The following is a 17,900-nucleotide window of genomic DNA, read 5'->3' on the forward strand; positions in this document are numbered from 1 at the left end:
AATTAATAGATAGAAATACAAAAACTTGATTAAATATAATGAAATAATAAAAAATTATTTAAATAATTAAAAAACTTTTTAAATATTATACTTTATTTATTAAAAGTACTATTCCTATTTAGTTCCTATTGATAATATGAAATATTTTATTATAAAACATAATAGTTTGTATTATTTGGATGAAAAATTGAGAAATAATTTTTCACCATTTGCAATAAGTGTCTGGCAATATTTAATATGACGAACAAGCGACATCCATTTAATTAATGAAATTACGTAAAATCAATATAAAGTAAGTAATAATAACTAAAATTAGAGTATTTATGTCAATTTATTTTTCCATAAAATATATTTTTTGTTTCACATGCATTTATAAAATACTTACTCGCTCTTGTAAATAAAACAACAAAGATGATATTTAAAAATATTATTGAATTATTTACAAAAATTGAAATAAGTTTTTATTTATTTATTTCATTCAATTAAGGTTTGTACTTTTATTTTAAACCAAATTATCTTTCATTAGTAACGATTAATTAATTATCATTAGTTAAACCGTCACTTATTATTTTTATACCAATTAATATTAACATGACATATTAACATCTCATAATAGATAATAATAATATATAATAATATGATTATATAATATTTTTACTTTTCATATTGATACCATTTCAATCGTTATAGGAATATAAAATGATAAATAATAATTAATTAATAATACATAATTATATTTTAATTATAAAAATTTATTTAACTGAAAATGAAAATAAAAAAACTTGATTAAATATTATAAAAATAGAAATTTATTTAAAATGTATTGAATATAACAAAAGAATTATTCTTTAAAGTAAAAAAAAAAAAAACTTTTCTAATGGGCTAAAGTGGGCCGTTGGGCCTATGATGAAAGGTCTACACTTTGCCTGCTAACCCAAAGAATTAGCAGTCAGGCGGAAAAGGACAGGCAAGTAAGAAAGTGAGTAGCGAGGGTTCACCATTTGGCTTCCTAGGCGCAGTCAGCAGAGAAGAAGAAGAAGAGGAACAGAGAAGAAGCGAGCAGAACACACCATGGCCAGCACCAAAGTCCAGCGGATCATGACCCAGCCCATCGTACTTCTCTTTCTTCCCTTCTTTTCTTTCCTTTCTTCACATGCCTTTTAGGTATTTTTCTCGTTAGACATATTGTTTAATTTTTTTAATTAATTTCTGGTAATTGCAGAATCTGATTTTCAGATTTCTCCAAAGCGTAAGTCTCTCTCTTTCTCTTATTTTTTTTTTCAAATTATGTGTAAATATATATATATATATATATATATATATATATATTAAATTGGTGGATTTTCGTAACAATTTCTATTGGATTATGGCAGAAAGCTCGCATTCAGATTTGGCTTTTCGAACAGAAGGATTTGAGAATCGAAGGACGTATCATTGTATGTTTAATTATTCTAACAACTGCTATATATTTTTTTTAATTTTGTTTATATTTTGTAGAAAAGGAATATTTGTCTGTTGATTTTTGGATAGTTACTTTGCCAAAGACTGATTTTGGATGGCAAAAGAAAGAATCCCTATGTTTTAATTAGTGTTTCTTTTTAGTTATTTGATAATTTTTATTCAAATATAGTGTTGCTTTTTTAACTATTTTATGATAAAGTTGAGAAAATAACTTACAAATAGTGTAAATCAAGTGGGTAGACTAAAAATTTACTGGAGCGTTTAAACTGACAATGTTTACGGCCGTTGTTGCTAATGCTATCTATGGATTTTTCAAAGTGCAGATGTTTTAGGACCTTGTTTTTGCTCTTAAAAGTTAGAAACTAGGAACATAGAAACTGTTTCTTTTGGTCTAGGCATTCAGTAGAAACTGTTTCGTTTGGTCTACATATTCTTCTTCCTTTAGAGATGTGGTACATGTAAACTTAATGAGATTGCAAGTTCTTTGGTCCCATAAATAGCATGGGCAACATGGAAAGTATGCGAATTAAAATATAACATGCACGGATTGTTTTTGCTTTACAATGTTGCATGTACGATTTGCTTTTGTTTGTCTGTAGTTAAATAAAAAAATAGTTTTTTGGTGCTAGTTATTACTGTGGCATTGCTTCGAATCTTAAGAATTGGCCATGGCCAAAGAGACGGGGGAAGATTGAGTGATGCTGGATGTTATGGCCTTCTGTTGGAAAACCTCTCCTAGCATCTATTACTTGTGGTGTTTGCATACAATAATATCTATAATTTCAGAATTCAGTTAATTAGAGACATTCAGTTAGGTAGCTGTTTCAATTGTAAGTTGTGGATTCCCAAGGATATATTGTAATAGGAGATAAATATCCTTTTTTTTTTCTATTTGGGGGAAGGGGGATTCAAACTCAGCTCTTTGACTAGGACCATTGAGCTAAATGCTCAGATGTCGGAGAGAAAAACTCTTATGTATGCATGAAGTGGCTGGCAATAAAAGAACCCCCTCTCCCCCTCGTAAAGTTCCAATTTCCCATCTCTTAAAAAGGAATAAGTTATGAAAGCTTGTTATTGAATATGCTGTTAATGTGACCAGAAGAAAGTAGATCGATGCTTTACACTTCTGCTTACTAGTGCAAAAATGCACGAATTCATATACTGTTGATCTATCTTATCAAATTGCATTGTAAGCAATGTATAAATAGTTTTTCTGCATGCACCTTCTTATTTCCTCTGTGATATGAGGATTAAATCGTGCTTCTTTTCATTTGTTTCAGGGGTTTGATGAGTATATGAATTTGGTTTTGGATGATGCTGAAGAAGTCAACATTAAGAAGAAAAGTAGAAAGTCACTAGGTAGTTACAAAACATTATATTCTTCAGTTTTCAAATGTTTTCTCTTTCATTAGTTTTTGCATTTTCCTGTGACATTACTAATTTAATCTTTGGCTTTGTTTAGGGAGGATCCTGCTAAAAGGGGACAACATAACTTTGATGATGAATGCGTATGTTGATACTCTCTCTCTCTCTCTGTCTCTCAGAGTTTATTCCCCTACATTCTTTCCAATGTGTAGGCATAACCTTCTTTTCTACTCTAAAATGTTTCTTTTCCTCCTTTTTATTTATTTATTTTTTTTTTACGTCCAGGGGAAAGTAAGGAACAAGTTCGAGGCCACAGTGCAATTTGGTTCTCCTTGCAGCTATTACTATAATGAATATGCTGCTCTATTGTAGTAGTTTAAATGGTGTATCCTCTGTTGCAGTAGATTTTATGACAGTGGAAATGCATTTTATGCATAACCAAACTGCAAACCTTTTGTATTGTATCATAGCAAGAACAGCTTGATGCCTTACAATTATTTAGATCTGTTGAGATTTCAGCATCTGCATCTATGTCCAACTTGATACCTACTAAGTAGTTTTTCTTTTCACCCCTCCTTCGCCTCTAAATTCTCCATATTTAAAATGTTTCTTCTTTTTGCATTGCATAGCCATCTGGGTAGATTTTCATACCTCTATGCTACCGCATCCCAGGCGTTGGATCTTTTATATTCTGTTGCTGGAGTTGGCTGACTTTTTGCTATTGATTGTGATGCTTGTGGTTGTTGGAGGGTGTAGCAGTGATGACAATTATACAAGCCTGGGTAGTAGCTGATTGGTTGGTGAAGGTGAAAGATACTTTACAGCATTAATTGAGCTTTGAAGCTAAGGCTTTGTTAGAATTTGAGGGAAAGGCAGGAAAATAAAAGTTATGTCCAACGCCGTGTGTCAGGGTCTAGACCGAATTGTAGGGTATTGCTTGATTTTGGTTTATTGGGCTTCATGGTTTTATTTTACAGTAGGCATCACACTAAATGAAGATGATGTGAACATTTAAATACTTTAATGTGAGAAACATGACTCTCTTATGAGATCGTAATTAGTGAGGGAAAGTTACATTAATAGCATAGAAATAACTTTTTTTTTTTTTATAATTCGGAGGGGAGAGATTCGAATTGTGTTTTTTAGATAGGGGATTATGTATTAATCAATAAGCTAAATGTTTGGTGCCAATAGTATAGAATAACTTTCATTATCAAGGATTGCAGATTTGAAAGCTTTTCACACACTAGAAAAACAAAAGGAAGGTCAAGAAGAAATACTAAAATAACCCTTGACCCACAACCAGCAGTGTTGTGGCATAAATGACGCCTCCTGACCATCACCTAAAAAAATAAAAACAGAAGCACCTTTGCTTTCTGACACATCTCTGGGACAAAACATTGCTATGATATAAAGGAGGAAAGCAGGACAGACTGCTTCTTTATATTGATAGCCAGGTTTCATTCTCAACTTGTTGAGCAGCAGAACCTGTATAGTTTACTAACCCCTCCAAATGGAATATATCTCTCCTAAACCAAGCCATTGGTGTTGTTATCTTTCTCTATAGTTTGAGGAACACAAACTCTTCAATAGCTGGTACTGTTCCTATCTTCCTGAGGGCTTCCTTGTCTGGTTCTTCATCTACTCCAATTGCCATGATGGCCTTGTTCCTTCTCACTGTCCTCCCCACACTCATGAAGCTCACATTTATGTTACCTTGACCAAGTATGTTCCCAACCTGGCCAATCATGCCTGGTTGGTCGATTTGCCTGCACAAGATGAGGTTCCCTTCTAGGCTCACATCCACTTCAAAGGATCCTACACGAGTCAAATGTGGTACCCCATATTTCACTCTTCCTTCAATGCTGATTTCCCCATTTTCCGACACAGCACTGGCAAACTTGGAGTCAACATTGGATATCAGCACCTGGATTGAATGAACAGGGAACTCAGGGGATGCATCGACAACCACACGTTCCTCACTGATCCGTAGCCCTTTTTCCTTGGCCGTGAAATCTGCATTGACCAGGTTGATGAATGAGGATGATATTGGCTCGATGATACCTTTTGTGATCATGGCTCGCAGAAGCCTTGTATCCAAGTCATCAGGGTCTCGTGCAGATTGGTAAACCACCTTCACAGATTTTATTCCCCTTCCCCCAGCCACCAGCTGCACAGCTAACCTACCCAGTTTCTCAGCTAAGACAACATATGGAGCCAACTCTGTCATAACCTCCTGAGGAACCATGGGAGCATTGACAGCAGTTGCAGAAAGTTCTCCTTTCAATGCTCCAACTACAGCCTCTGCAATTTCGATTGCAACACCCTCCTAACAAATTGTATTGGATGCCAACGCATTCAAAGAGTTAGAAAAATGTGAGAAAAGTGTGAAGCCATTTGGTAAAGAGAGGAAATAATTGTACCTGTGCTTCCTTGGTGCTAGCACCAAGATGAGGTGTGACAACGACATTCTCATGCTGCACTAATTTGCTGTCTTTGGCTGGAGGCTCCTCTGTGAACACATCAAGTGCTGCCTGTGCCAAACCATTGTAAGAGAAATTATCAGTCTACGAAGTAAGAAAGGATTGCTATTTGCATGGGGAAGAAGCTGTCATCTGAAGTTAGAACTCGATTTGATCAGACAAAATTTCTTTATAGTATTTATGATTGATATTGAACAACATGAGAATGTAAGGATTAAATAAAGGTTGCTTAAGTTATCCCATTAAGCTTATAACAGTGTCCAACAGAATCAAGTTGCAAGGCAATTAAACATGAAGCAGGGAAGCTTACCTGTGCCACTTTTCCACTGTCAAGGGCCCTCACCAATGCTTCTTCATCAATGACTCCACCTCTGGCAACATTGACAATGCGTACACCCTTCTTCATCTTCCCAAAAGTGTCATCATTGAATATCTTTGAAGTAGTGGAAGTGAGCGGCATATGCAAAGAGATGAAATCTGCAGTGGAGATGGCCTGATCAAAGGAGACCAGATCCACACCAATAGCTCGGGCTCTATCAGCTGGGGCATATGGATCATGAGCAATAACATGCATTCCCAAACCTTTTGCCCGTCTTGCAACCTCTGATCCAACTTTTCCAAACCCCATCACTGCTAGTGTCTTTCCAACCAAAGATACACCCACATACTTGCTTCTTTGCCATTTCCCTGTCGAATTGCACCCAATCAGTCATCTTTCAGCTATGTCACACACACAGAAACAACTAATCCCTCAAACATTTTTACCAATTTATCATTCAAAGTAGGAACAAACATCTAGCTTTGTTTAGAATTATTGTGCAAGAAAAGCTTTTTGCAGAAACCCCAAAATCAGCATATAGTACTTGTATAAGAGTGTTCTTACTCTATGCATAGTGAGTGAAGCAAGCCTTTCACCAAATTATGTCAGGAAAATAACATGCCTAGAAATCAAACATCAGCAATTTAATTTTGTCTAATTGCATCAATAATTTTCTTCCCTTTAATCAGAAGAAAAAGGTAGATGATCCCACATTCCTGGCATGCCAAGCGAGTACTTCCTCTGTTTCACCAATGATTGTGTTGTCACTTTCAATTCTAAAACTACATGATTAAGCTACTTAACAATTTACAAACACATGCATCATGCATGCATGTGCTTGAATGTGTTTGCATGCATACATGTATGTACCTTTAACAAATGTAAACTAATTATGTGTATGAATGGCATTAGCCATGTGAACCAACTACCCACTAGACCCCCGTCGGTGAAAAAGTATCCAATGATATTTTTCTTCTTTATTGTCTGGGACACAGACAATGATGTTTCTCCTTGGAAAGCAACAAATGTTATGGATCCACAAATCCATTCAAAGATCCAAAAGTGTCCTCCACAAAAATACAAAAGACCCAGAAATGTTTGCACAAGGTGGGCGGAAAATCGACCTTGTCAAGCTGCGATGAGGCCATTATACTAGTATACAATAATAGTATTACTAACTTTAACCAAAACCATAAGTACTTCATCATTTCGCTATGACAGCAGATATCATAAGAGCAGATCTGAAACAGTTAATTAAGATGATATTACGGGAGTAGATAGGGTGCTTCAATCTCATCTCAGGTGGGTATAGGATTCTGAAAAGCTTATAAACCTGAGTACTGTGCACCTATCAGTTAGCTTTCTGGAAAGAGAGTAATGGTCACATCACATATAACAAAGAATGAAATAATTTCAAGGAAAAATGAAGAGAAAAATATTAGAAAGAGCCAAATCTTTCATCATGAAAAACTTGATTGATTTCCAGCTCTAAGCTCTTTGTTTCTTTCTGATCCCATATATTCCAGAAAGGCAAGCAGAAAGAGAAAAAAAGATCAAACAAGTTGAAAACAAGAATAAATTAAGGCACCCTTTACCAGCTTTCATGGAGGCATCAGCCTGGGCAACGTTTCGTGCCATGGCGGCAATCAACGCAATACCATGCTCGGCGGCTGCAACAGTGTTAGCGGTGGGAGCATTGACCACAAGACAACCGAACTCGGTAGCAGCTTGCAGATCAACGTTGTCAATGCCGACGCCAGCTCTTCCCACCACTTTCAAACGCCCTTTGGCCGCTTCCAGAACTTGCCTCGTCACTTTGGTCCCACTCCTCACGATCAACGCATCGCACGACGAGATCTTCTCACAGAGTTGTTCAGGGGAAAGATCGTAGGAGCAGTCCACGTCGCCGAAGCTACGTAGAAGCTGAAGACCCGCTTCTCCAAGTTTCTCGGAGACCAAGATGGTCGGTCTTGTCCCTGAAGAAGAGACACCCTCCGCCGACAACAACGAGCTGGTCTCACGAGATGACTCGGCTGTTTTCAAGGCGCTGCTGGTGATATTTGCTGCTAAACAACGAGACAATGATTGCTTAGAATCATCCTGACAACCCCAAGAAGAAGAAGCAGCAGAGAGCTTCAAATCAACAACGGGTCCTGCTGGGTTTGTGCTGTGGAGGAAGGAGAGAAGCTGCGAGGGTCTTGAGGAAGAAGACGTTGGCTGCGCCTGAGAGGCGGTGATGATGGAACAAGGGTTGAATATGGAGGAGGCCATTGCATTCGAAAACATTTGATGATTGATGTTTCTTTCGTCTTCGGCCGGTCTGTAAGTCTTCTCCAAAAGTTTGTGAGGAAATGGAGGGGTGTTTGCTATATTTAATAGAGCTTTTTGACCGCCAATTTTGGGATATTACTATAAAAGGATTTTACCTTTGCAACCTTCCTTCCGCTTTCTCGTTTTTACTCCTATCCGAGTCAATTAATTTGTTACCATTTTTAGTATATAATTTAAGAGATTTTTCTATGTGAGGTCAAAATTTTTTGCTTCTCTCAAAAATCCTATACGTAAAATTATTTTATATGTACCTATTTATAATTAAATAGTCTCGTTACGAATAGGTAATACAGAAATATAATTATCATAATGAATTCACATAATAATTCGTTTAAAGTTTTGAGTCAAGCCGATTAAGTTATTCGGATTAATGTAATATTTTTTATTTCTCTTTGATGTATATTTTTTTTAATTATTTTTTAAGTAAAAGAATTGACATAACAATCATTGAATAATGTGCCAAAATTAAATTTGGTATAATTTAAAAATCATTTTGAAAAGTCTATAGATAATTTATAAAAGTCAATACAACACATGGTTGGTTGGTGGCAAAAGTCAAGAGCTGTGTCATTAAGTTAACTCGATTTGATTGTCGCGTTGATTTGAACATAACTACAAACGAAAAGTGATTAACAACAAATTTTTTTAGTTTTCTTTTAAATAAAAAGTTATATCTTCGTGTGAAAGTTATTTGGCTTAAAAGTTATATCATATAGTGTGTTATAATATAACTATTGGATTACAAGTGAGTTTTTCAAATGAATAATTATATTTTTTGATTAAATGATATATTAAATAAACATTTTTAAATTCAAAAATTATGAAACAAATGAAAAACATTTCAACTTAAAAAATTAATTATGAAAAGTTATCTTTTTATATTATAACTTAAAATATTATATTTTATGAAACAAATGGTTAAGATAATACTTTTATATAAAAATTATATTATATAATTTGTAAAGGTATCTTTAAAACATAAAGATACCTTATTAAAAGAATTGTGTTGCAAATTTATATAAAAATTTTATTATCAATTATTTTGACACATAAAAAATTAATAAGACAAGAGTAAAATAATCAATAACAAGAAAATATTATGTTTTGAAAATAAACATAAATACTTGACTTCAACATCTATTAAAAAAGTTTATATTTTTTATAATCTATTTGTTGCAAAAAATAAGTTATAAGATTAAACAACTTTACAAACTTTCAAATATATTTAACGATCTACCATCGTAAAGTACAAGACGAAATTAGACGTAGATTTCATTATATTTTAAAGTTATTTGCATAATTTTCCTATTATATACCGAGTGATAAAAGTGAAATAAAGCTTAAAAAAGGTCTCAAGTCTTAAAATTAGTTTTTACCAATTCATTAAATTCTAACTAAACTCTATTTACACCAATAAATTTATAAATTTTATTTCTTATAAATAATCGAGCAATTGAACTCGGAAGATTCAAACGCTTTAATATTTTTCTTAAATTATGCCTTCAACATCAATTAGAAAAATTTTTTCTATGCTGATAATCCTTTTAAATGTCAAACAAGTAACTATCTCATTAAATAATAATGAAATATTAGATAGTACTCCACTTTCAAGGGTTGTCAATTTCTTTGGGGTTGGTACCAATTCTGATTTATCCTTTTACTAGTTTATTTGGTAGTAGTACAAAATATTTCTGCTGACAAGGAGGCTAAACTTTAATTAGCCAATTGATCATAATTTAATTTCATAAAAAGAAAGTTAAGTTATAACAAAATAAAGACAAATTAAAAATATTATGATTCCAAATATCAACCAAAATAAAAATTACAGTGAGAAATTTCGACCCATTTAAAATATAATAATAAAACTTAATATTGAACTATAATATAATAACAAATTTAAATTTAATATTTTCATAACTTATATACGTAATATGTATGATTTGATTTAACTAACACCGATATGGAAGACATTATACTACACGTTGTTAAATTAAATAAACAAAATAATAATAATTTTTTGTATATTAAAAAATATTAATGAATTAAGTAATCTTCAGTGATTGAGTATTTAATTCGAAAGTAAATATTTTATTTAAAAAAATTAAGTGGGAATCTCTCTTTTCCACTATTTTATTAAAAAAAATAGCCTAGCGGTCAAGCCATCATGACGGTAGACCATTTAGTCTTTGTCAAGCATTATACAAGAGAATGGTGGACCGGCAGCACCCATCATTATGGGAGGGCCGAATTGCAATTTTGGTTATTTAAATAAATAATAAATAAATAAATCCAAAACTATAGGAATTATATAATATTAACCAAATTAATTTGTTTGTACTAAGGTTTGGGCTGTGCCATGTGCGCCTTTGGATCTTCATATTTCTCTGTCTGATCACACTTACCTTTTGTCCTATAGTAGGAATGTTGAACAATAAAGTACTAGGTACTTTATTGATAAAATACTAGTACTCTATGAGTATGTGATAATTTTTGAATTTTTACTCAAATTTATATCTAAATATCCTAAACATCACTTTGTTAAATAATTGTACCAGTTAAACAATCAATTAAAATTAAATTTTATGTGTAGTACAATAAAAATTAAATTAATAAATTAAAAATAATTCATAAAAAATAAATGAAAATGTAAAATCATTTTTAAAATAATTAATAAATTTTAAGAAGTATTATATTAATCATAAAAAATTATAAAAAATTATAAAAAATAATATATATTATTATTATTTATAATCGAGTTTGGGTAGTGGGTACTTTATGAACATTATTTTAATCTTACTCGAACATATAACTGTAATAATTTTATTATTCAAACTCTACTCTAACTTAATTATAAAATACTCTAATTGTATTTAAACGGGTCGAATAATATAGAGTATCAATTAAAAGCCGCCCTACCTCTCTGCCTCATTCACAAGGATTAACCTGTTAGCTTTACTGTTAAAAGTGAATGGAGATAGATAAGTAGGTAAACCATACACTAAGTGGTCATCTCATCATGAGACAGGGACTTATCCATACGCCTGGCGGCTTGAGTTGAAGCCTCATGTACGTTGGGAATCTCCCCTTTTAAGTTGCTTAGAAAGAAGAAGCAAAGGAAGCAACAAAAATGGAGAAGAGAAGTTACCTTGAGATTTGCAGTGAATGATCAAGACCAAACTCAGCTGAATGAGGCCAGAGAGAAAAGAACCTGAAACATTTACCATCACATGAAGTGCATTCATCATAAAAAGCCCATCACATGATGGAACAGATAGTTGGAGTTGGCTCATAAACCATTTTATAGTATAAGGTACGCTGTGGGCACTGACAACAACTTCATGAAGTGAATTTGTAGATTTCTTTTCTGGTCCTTTGGCTTCTCCCACACTGCTTATGGTGGCATACCCAAGCTTTTTCCTAAGTAAACAGGTCAAGTATGCTGAATCAATTCCTTCTCCAGTCATGGCAACCTGATCTTTTGTCTTTTCTTGCTCTCTCCACCAAGCTCACACCTGTCAGAGAAAACAAGGATTAGAATTCAGAAGAACATTGAACATATGAGTTTTTTTGATAAATTAATTTATTCAAACGATGCAATATATACCATCTGCTACTGCAGCAATCCTCATGGCCTTGGTTTTTGCATTTGTCACAATGCAGCAAAACACCAGAAATACTTGGATTCTGGCCAAGACAGCCACCGGTTATGAGGAAAAAGAGCAAACTGTTGGCAAGCTAGTTGAAGACATACCACATATGAAGGAGTTTCTACCTCCTGATCAAAGTCCTCAACCTCCTTGATTTTGAGGAGGGGTTGTAGCTAGTTGAAGGGTTTTCCTGGTTTGAGGTCTACAAGGCACAACAATTCTTTGCATCTCAAAATACACCGTAGTGAGTAGGGCTGCAGGGTATTTTGTTCAACTGTAAGGGAAGACTCATCGAGTTATTATCATATAACTTGGAATGATTTACAGCAAGCTGCTTATGTTTCTGGTTTGACAATGTATTGAAATTTTGATGAGTCTTGCTACAAATCACATAGTATTAAGAACAGTCTAGCAAAATACTATAAAGTTTAATAACTTGGCAAATGAGTAGAAGCCTGGACAGAATTAGTATTGATTATTAGAATGCATGGTGCTAGAAACTAATGCTCAGCTATACTGTTTTGCATTAAACTGATATTCTCAAACAACACTGACCTTTCACCAATCCAAAGGTTGACCTTTCAGATTGATGATTCTAGAGAGGAAACCGCACAAAGAGGGAATACATGCTCAACAATGACTACAACAAGCAAACAGACAACATAGTCATAAGACTCACCATTGTAAGTGATAACTCCTCATTAATATTGACAAGAAAAGTGTAATAGCAGCAACAATTCTCTTTCATATTTCTTTTGGGGCTGGTACACTAATAAAAACAGAGAAATCCATGACAGCAAACTCTAGCGCTTAACAAATGATGCAACAAAGTCACTTTAATAATAGCTACTAAAAAATTACAGCAAATTTCTTTGACAGCACATATGTTAACTCGTTTAACATCACAGGCTTAGGAGCACACGACAACCCTCGGCACTAGGCTTTTGAGCCTGCAACGCCTTCTTCTTTGATCTTTTCAGCTGCTTCAACCTCTTAGCTATCCTTTGGTGGGGGTCTCCTTGCACTTGGGGTTTAGCATGAGTTTCTGGGTTGTACTTAGATTGGGGACACGCCACATAAACAAACGAAGTCGGTTCTGGCCTTGTAACAGTTTGCCTTGAAGAAGATGGTTGGGAACTTAGCTTCTGCTCTTTAGCAATTTTGAAGTCCAAATCAGCCTCGATATATTCCACCATTGCAGGCTTGCTCAAAGGTTGTTCATCACTGGAACATGAATATCATCATCGTTTCTGAAGTCACTGAACCTTGTGCTCTTGTTAAATATGATTCGGCTCCATTTGTCAATCGCATCCTTAGCAAGTCTTTTGTTGGAAACTGTTTCCTCCTCAAAAAAATACTAATTAATTTTTAATGATTAAAGTTTTGATATTATTAATGTTATTGTCAATTATTTTTTTTCTTTTTTTTTGTGTTTGATTAAAGTTAGGTTGCTAAATATTGATATATTATGTTAATTAATACATTAAAATGTTCATCCATTATTTTCTAGTTATATATATTAATTTATGATATATTTGAGAGAAAATAAAAAGGGGAAAGCTTAGTATTGCATATGATACTATTTGTCAATCTTATGTGGTTATAGTCATGTTTAAAACTTATTAAATAAATAAATTAACCAGTAAATCAACTATATAACTTGTCAGAATTGATTTAGAAACTAGACCAAACCCACATTTAACAGAAAACCAATGGTTTGACAATGAACTGAAGTGACTTTGTAGTATAAGGTAGAATGTACTGCTTATCTTTCTCAAAAGCCCCATCACATGGTAGTTGGATTTTGATCATAAACCATTGTATAGTATAAGGTACACTGTGGACACTGGCACTGGCAACAAACAAATCAATTAACTCGAACAGAAGAGAGGAATGGAATAATAAAGAAAAAGAATCCAATAAAAAATTTGTAACACCCTGAGTGCTAAAATGAAAGGCCATGTTCTGCAATTTACATTTACATGACAAGTACTATCAGTTCATTCCCTCAAAACAGACCACTTCTCATTCTTCTGCACCATTCTTTTTGCCTTTACCAGACATGTTATTCTTACTGAATAAACCAATCAACAGAAAAAAAGTACTCGTGTTGAGCCAGACATGTAATCTATCTATAGAGAGAAAAAAAATTGCAGAAGAACCAATACAAACAGAAAGACATAGCAGGGTAGCAGCATGGTAGAGCCTTTTCATCACCAAAAGGTATCATTTGAGTCGTGTTCGCTCTTTGATTATCTTCAGGCCAAGATATCTGGCAAAACAAAGTAACACCGATTAGATTAGTTAGTCTGTTTTAACTTGGATAGTGAAGACAAACTGAATTGACAGCAAAGCCAACACTTACCTGCCAAGCATCATCAGAGTGGCCTGAGGGTTGGTTCCTGGTGAGACACTAAACGTTGATCCATCAACTACTCTGAGTGCATCAATTCCAATAACGTGGTAATTGTTATCAACCACTTTCCCAACAACACAGCCGCCATGGTAATGCCATATGGTGCTGACAGTACGCCGGCAGAAGTCAGCCATCTGTTCGTTGTTCAATTGATCAACAGGCAATTCAGGGCCAACAAATCTGAAATTTCTAGTCCCAAACCATTCGCGGAACTTGAAATAATCCATAGATCGACTCCTCAACAAATCACCAATCCTGCGTGTGCCATTCACACATCTCTCCACATCTATGGGATTGGTGAAGTAATTGAACCGCACGATGGGATTGAGCCGGACATCTGTTGAGGCCAACCTTAATGAACCAGATGAAAGAGGGCCAACAATCTTCTCCATGATGGTAGCCACAGTTAAAAACAGAGGGGAAGAAGGTGTCCGAATGAACACTGACCGTGCAGGGGATGTAAAAGGGATGACATTTGAAGCTGCCTCAACATAAGCCCCGGCTTCAGTTATCCCCACAACTTGTATCAGCGAGTGCTCCAATGGGACTGGTGGCACAATCGAGATGCCATTCCTGGGATTATCATAGAGGAATTGGCCTACATATGGATGGTGGTATGCAACCGGGATTCCCCAGCTAGACAGGTATGACCTTGGACCAATCCCACTTAACAGCAACAATTGCGGGCTTCCAAGAGCTCCAGCACACAGCAGGACCTCGCCTTGTTCCTTCACCATTGCGTGGTGATACCTTCCCATTTGGTCACGAAACACTACCCCTATGGCAGACTGCCTCTGCCTAGCGATGGCATTTGAAGAAGATAATGATGCTAACAGTACCCTTTCAACACTTGCATAGATTGCTACTTTAATGCTCCCGGGTCTTGCGTAATTCAGAAGATCAGCAGCGCTATGCCTCTTCCCGGAGCTATCAAAGGTGGAGCCGCCGATCTTGGTCCCAACCAAATGGTCCAAACTGAAGCCATTGTAAGGATCAACTCCTGCCTCTATCAACCCATCCCTAACAGCGGATTGCCAGTTCTTTAACTCTGGCCTAAAAACAACCCTCCTCTCAACCCACTGGTAGGACTGGTTAACCAAACTAAGATCCCAATTTACACCTGAATGCTTATAAAACTCTTGGTCAGCTCGGCTATAGAAACCGGCATTGATGGCACTGCTGCCACCAAGAATGCGGCCGCGGGCGTTTGGGACGCCGTCCTCGGAAGTAAAGGCTTGAGCAGGTGAATCGTAGGTGTCGACCTGGGTGAGTGTAGTCAAGAACCCTTCTTGAGTCATCAACTGTTGGTTTCCATAGGGAACTCCACCTCGTTCTAGGACAAGAACCCGATACGACTGCGACAAAGTGGCGGCTAATGGACAACCTGCCGTTCCTCCTCCTACAATGATGTAGTCGTAGTAGTCTTCTGATGGAAGATCCGTCGCGTTCAACACAAAGTTCAAGTAAACTGGATCTGTACCAAAAACATAAAACAATCACAAACCCACCAAGAAATTCGTTTTACAACTCATTCTTTGAAGAATAAAAAAAAAGCTAAAACATTGAAATTTTCTGTCATTTTCCAAAGAAAGCAGAGAAACCAAACAGAGGCAAAGAAAAAGAAATTTAAACTGAATTGAACTGAACTGACCGCGTTGAGGATGTGGTCTTGCAAGAGAAAAAACTGGGTATAATAGCAGCAAGAACGCAACGCATTCAAGGAAAAAAACAAAGAATCTCCCCATTTTGCTTTTCCTGGAGGAAAGAGAATGTTTCTCTTTGGTGTTTCTTGGAGGAGAGAGAATTTTCTTGGAGAAATAGTAGAGAGAATGTGGGTGAAATTTTCAGTTAAAGATTCAGTTGAAGATGGTTATGTCGATTTGGGCGCCAATCTAAGAGCAAAGGGTCCTCCAAGAATCCAACGCTCAAGATTCCTTCATCCATTAAGTTTTTTAACTTTTGTTTTCCTTTATTTTCCATTTTCATTTGCTTTTATCGCCTTTCCTAATGAGAAAAATCTGTAAATAATCTGAAAACTAATTTTTTAATTTTTTAATTTTATCATAATATTTTAAAAAATCTATAAACTATTTAAATTTTTTAAATAAATTATTATTTTTTATTATTCAATTAATTTTTAATATTTTTATTTTAAGTTAAATAAATTTTTATAACTCTATCATTAATTAAAATGAAATTATACTTTTTATTTTCTCCATGACAATAATGTAAAATGTGGAAATATCACATTATTATATTGTCATGTCAAATCATTATTTATTATTATATATATGTTAATATTGCAAGATATAATATAATAAGTGATGCTTTAATTAATAAGAATTAATTAAAAATTAGTTACAAAAATTAATTTAATTTAAAATAAAATTATAAATATTTAATTTAACATAATAAAATAATAACATTTATTTAAAATTTTAAAATAATTTAAAAAGTTTTTTAATTATTACATTTTTTCTTCTCTTTATATTTTTTTTCTTTTCTTCTCCCTTCTTAAAGGAATTTTTTTTGTCAAAAAGGAATATTCTTTATGGAAATTTATTAAAATTAATTTATTACTTCTGTTTGGTATAATGAATTATGATCATAATTTTTATTTTATTATTTTATTAATATTAATATATCACTTATTTATTTATTATTTATTATAATTTTTTTATGAAGATTTAGATTTTTGCTCAGGTTTCAAAATAAAATTAAAAAATAATAAACAAATTTAAATATTATTTTATTCTATTCTTTTACCTTAATATTTTGTATTTCTAATTCTCCTTTCCATATGCATTGTTCTGTTACTAAAAATTTTGAATTCTCTTCTTATTTGTGTTACTTACTCATTTCTAATTCCCCCTTCCATATCCACCATGCATTTACTCATTCTCCCCTGCGTGTCCCTACCCGCAATTTTTCTAATTTCCTCCCTTATTTGAGTCACGACAATTTAATTTTTATTTTAAATAAAATAAATTTTTAATTTTAATAAAAAAATTAACCATCATCAAATCGAATGTCAATCATAGAGCAAAAATTACCTTAAATTAATTATATATATAAATTTTTCTTATAAGATCACTTCATAAATTTTTAAGGACATGTAATTAGAATTATATACTCGTCTTCGAGAAATCAACTCTCATTATCCCACCATAACGCATGTCGAAAATAAATAATTACTTAAGGTAGCTTTTGATATCCTTTTCAAGATTATCATGGTGATTTAATTGCATCGTGATCTTATTTCCACATGAATACTATAATTGATGACCTTAAGATCAACATTTTTTTTTTGTATTTTTTACTTAATAATAATTAATCGCAGAAGATAAAAATCACCATATTTGGTATCACATAAAAAACAAACATATTTTGTATAAAATATCAAAATAACCACTTTTTAGAAGTTAATAAATTGACAAGTTATGATTAATTAAATCAATAAACAAATATGAAAAATATATATAGCATAATACCTAAAAAGCCTCTTGAATTATTCATAAAATTTAAATAAATTCTTATTATTTTATAATATTAAATTAAGTTCTTATATTTTTATTTTATGATTAATTTTCATTAACCATGTTTTATTGGTCATAAGTTCTTATGCTACATGATGCTGATCTGGCATGATACCATATCATACTAGATGATAATGTACTTCATTGAAAGTAATAAGAGAATAAAGACTTTTAAATTTTTTTTGATAGTTTAACAATTTTTTTTAAGTATTATGTCATATAAATTTATTTTTGATAAACTAACTTTTAATCTTTGAATGGAATAATGAATTTAATTAATCAAAATAATAATGAATTTGCTATCAAAACAAAAACTATGTGCATAACCAAAGACAAAAAATG

At 33.4% G+C, this 17,900-nt stretch overlaps 3 protein-coding genes across 3 annotated transcripts; 1 reads left to right on the top strand and 2 right to left on the bottom strand.

Annotated features, from left to right (window-relative positions):
- On the top strand, window positions 946-3,395 carry LOC18595194 (small nuclear ribonucleoprotein E). Its single transcript, XM_018122622.1, has 6 exons — window positions 946-1,113; window positions 1,223-1,249; window positions 1,374-1,436; window positions 2,742-2,820; window positions 2,924-2,969; window positions 3,112-3,395. The coding sequence occupies exons 1-6, from the start codon at window positions 1,072-1,074 to the stop codon at window positions 3,119-3,121; spliced, it is 267 nt and encodes an 88-aa protein (XP_017978111.1). The 5' UTR covers window positions 946-1,071; the 3' UTR covers window positions 3,122-3,395.
- LOC18595195 (D-3-phosphoglycerate dehydrogenase 1, chloroplastic) lies at window positions 4,007-7,899 on the bottom strand. The gene is made up of 4 exons (XM_007023032.2): window positions 7,224-7,899; window positions 5,620-5,996; window positions 5,250-5,360; window positions 4,007-5,155 (listed from the first exon to the last, which is right to left on the bottom strand). The coding sequence occupies exons 1-4, from the start codon at window positions 7,897-7,899 to the stop codon at window positions 4,388-4,390; spliced, it is 1,932 nt and encodes a 643-aa protein (XP_007023094.2). The 3' UTR covers window positions 4,007-4,387.
- On the bottom strand, window positions 13,527-15,946 carry LOC18595196 ((R)-mandelonitrile lyase-like). The gene is made up of 3 exons (XM_007023034.2): window positions 15,674-15,946; window positions 13,972-15,496; window positions 13,527-13,878 (listed from the first exon to the last, which is right to left on the bottom strand). The coding sequence occupies exons 1-3, from the start codon at window positions 15,765-15,767 to the stop codon at window positions 13,833-13,835; spliced, it is 1,665 nt and encodes a 554-aa protein (XP_007023096.1). The 5' UTR covers window positions 15,768-15,946; the 3' UTR covers window positions 13,527-13,832.

This window comes from Theobroma cacao, chromosome 6 (genome assembly GCF_000208745.1).
Source record: "Theobroma cacao cultivar B97-61/B2 chromosome 6, Criollo_cocoa_genome_V2, whole genome shotgun sequence".
NCBI classification, from domain to species: Eukaryota; Viridiplantae; Streptophyta; class Magnoliopsida; order Malvales; family Malvaceae; genus Theobroma; species Theobroma cacao.

What these genes read in the sequence shown, in the direction of transcription:
- LOC18595194 (XM_018122622.1), top strand. Translation starts at nt 1,072, where the DNA reads ATGGCCAGCACCAAAGTCCAGCGGATCATGACCCAGCCCATC. An exon ending in GGATCATGACCCAGCCCATC is followed by an intron (nt 1,114 to 1,222) that starts GTACTTCTCTTT and finishes TGGTAATTGCAG; the next exon opens with AATCTGATTTTCAGATTTCT. An exon ending in GAAAAGTAGAAAGTCACTAG is followed by an intron (nt 2,821 to 2,923) that starts GTAGTTACAAAA and finishes GGCTTTGTTTAG; the next exon opens with GGAGGATCCTGCTAAAAGGG.
- LOC18595195 (XM_007023032.2), bottom strand. Translation starts at nt 7,899, where the DNA reads ATGGCCTCCTCCATATTCAACCCTTGTTCCATCATCACCGCCTCTCAG. An exon ending in TGATGCCTCCATGAAAGCTG is followed by an intron (nt 5,997 to 7,223) that starts GTAAAGGGTGCC and finishes GCAATTCGACAG; the next exon opens with GGAAATGGCAAAGAAGCAAG. An exon ending in ACAGTGGAAAAGTGGCACAG is followed by an intron (nt 5,361 to 5,619) that starts GTAAGCTTCCCT and finishes GGTTTGGCACAG; the next exon opens with GCAGCACTTGATGTGTTCAC.
- LOC18595196 (XM_007023034.2), bottom strand. Translation starts at nt 15,767, where the DNA reads ATGGGGAGATTCTTTGTTTTTTTCCTTGAATGCGTTGCGTTCTTGCTG. An exon ending in AAGACCACATCCTCAACGCG is followed by an intron (nt 15,497 to 15,673) that starts GTCAGTTCAGTT and finishes TTTTTGGTACAG; the next exon opens with ATCCAGTTTACTTGAACTTT. An exon ending in ACTCTGATGATGCTTGGCAG is followed by an intron (nt 13,879 to 13,971) that starts GTAAGTGTTGGC and finishes TTGTTTTGCCAG; the next exon opens with ATATCTTGGCCTGAAGATAA.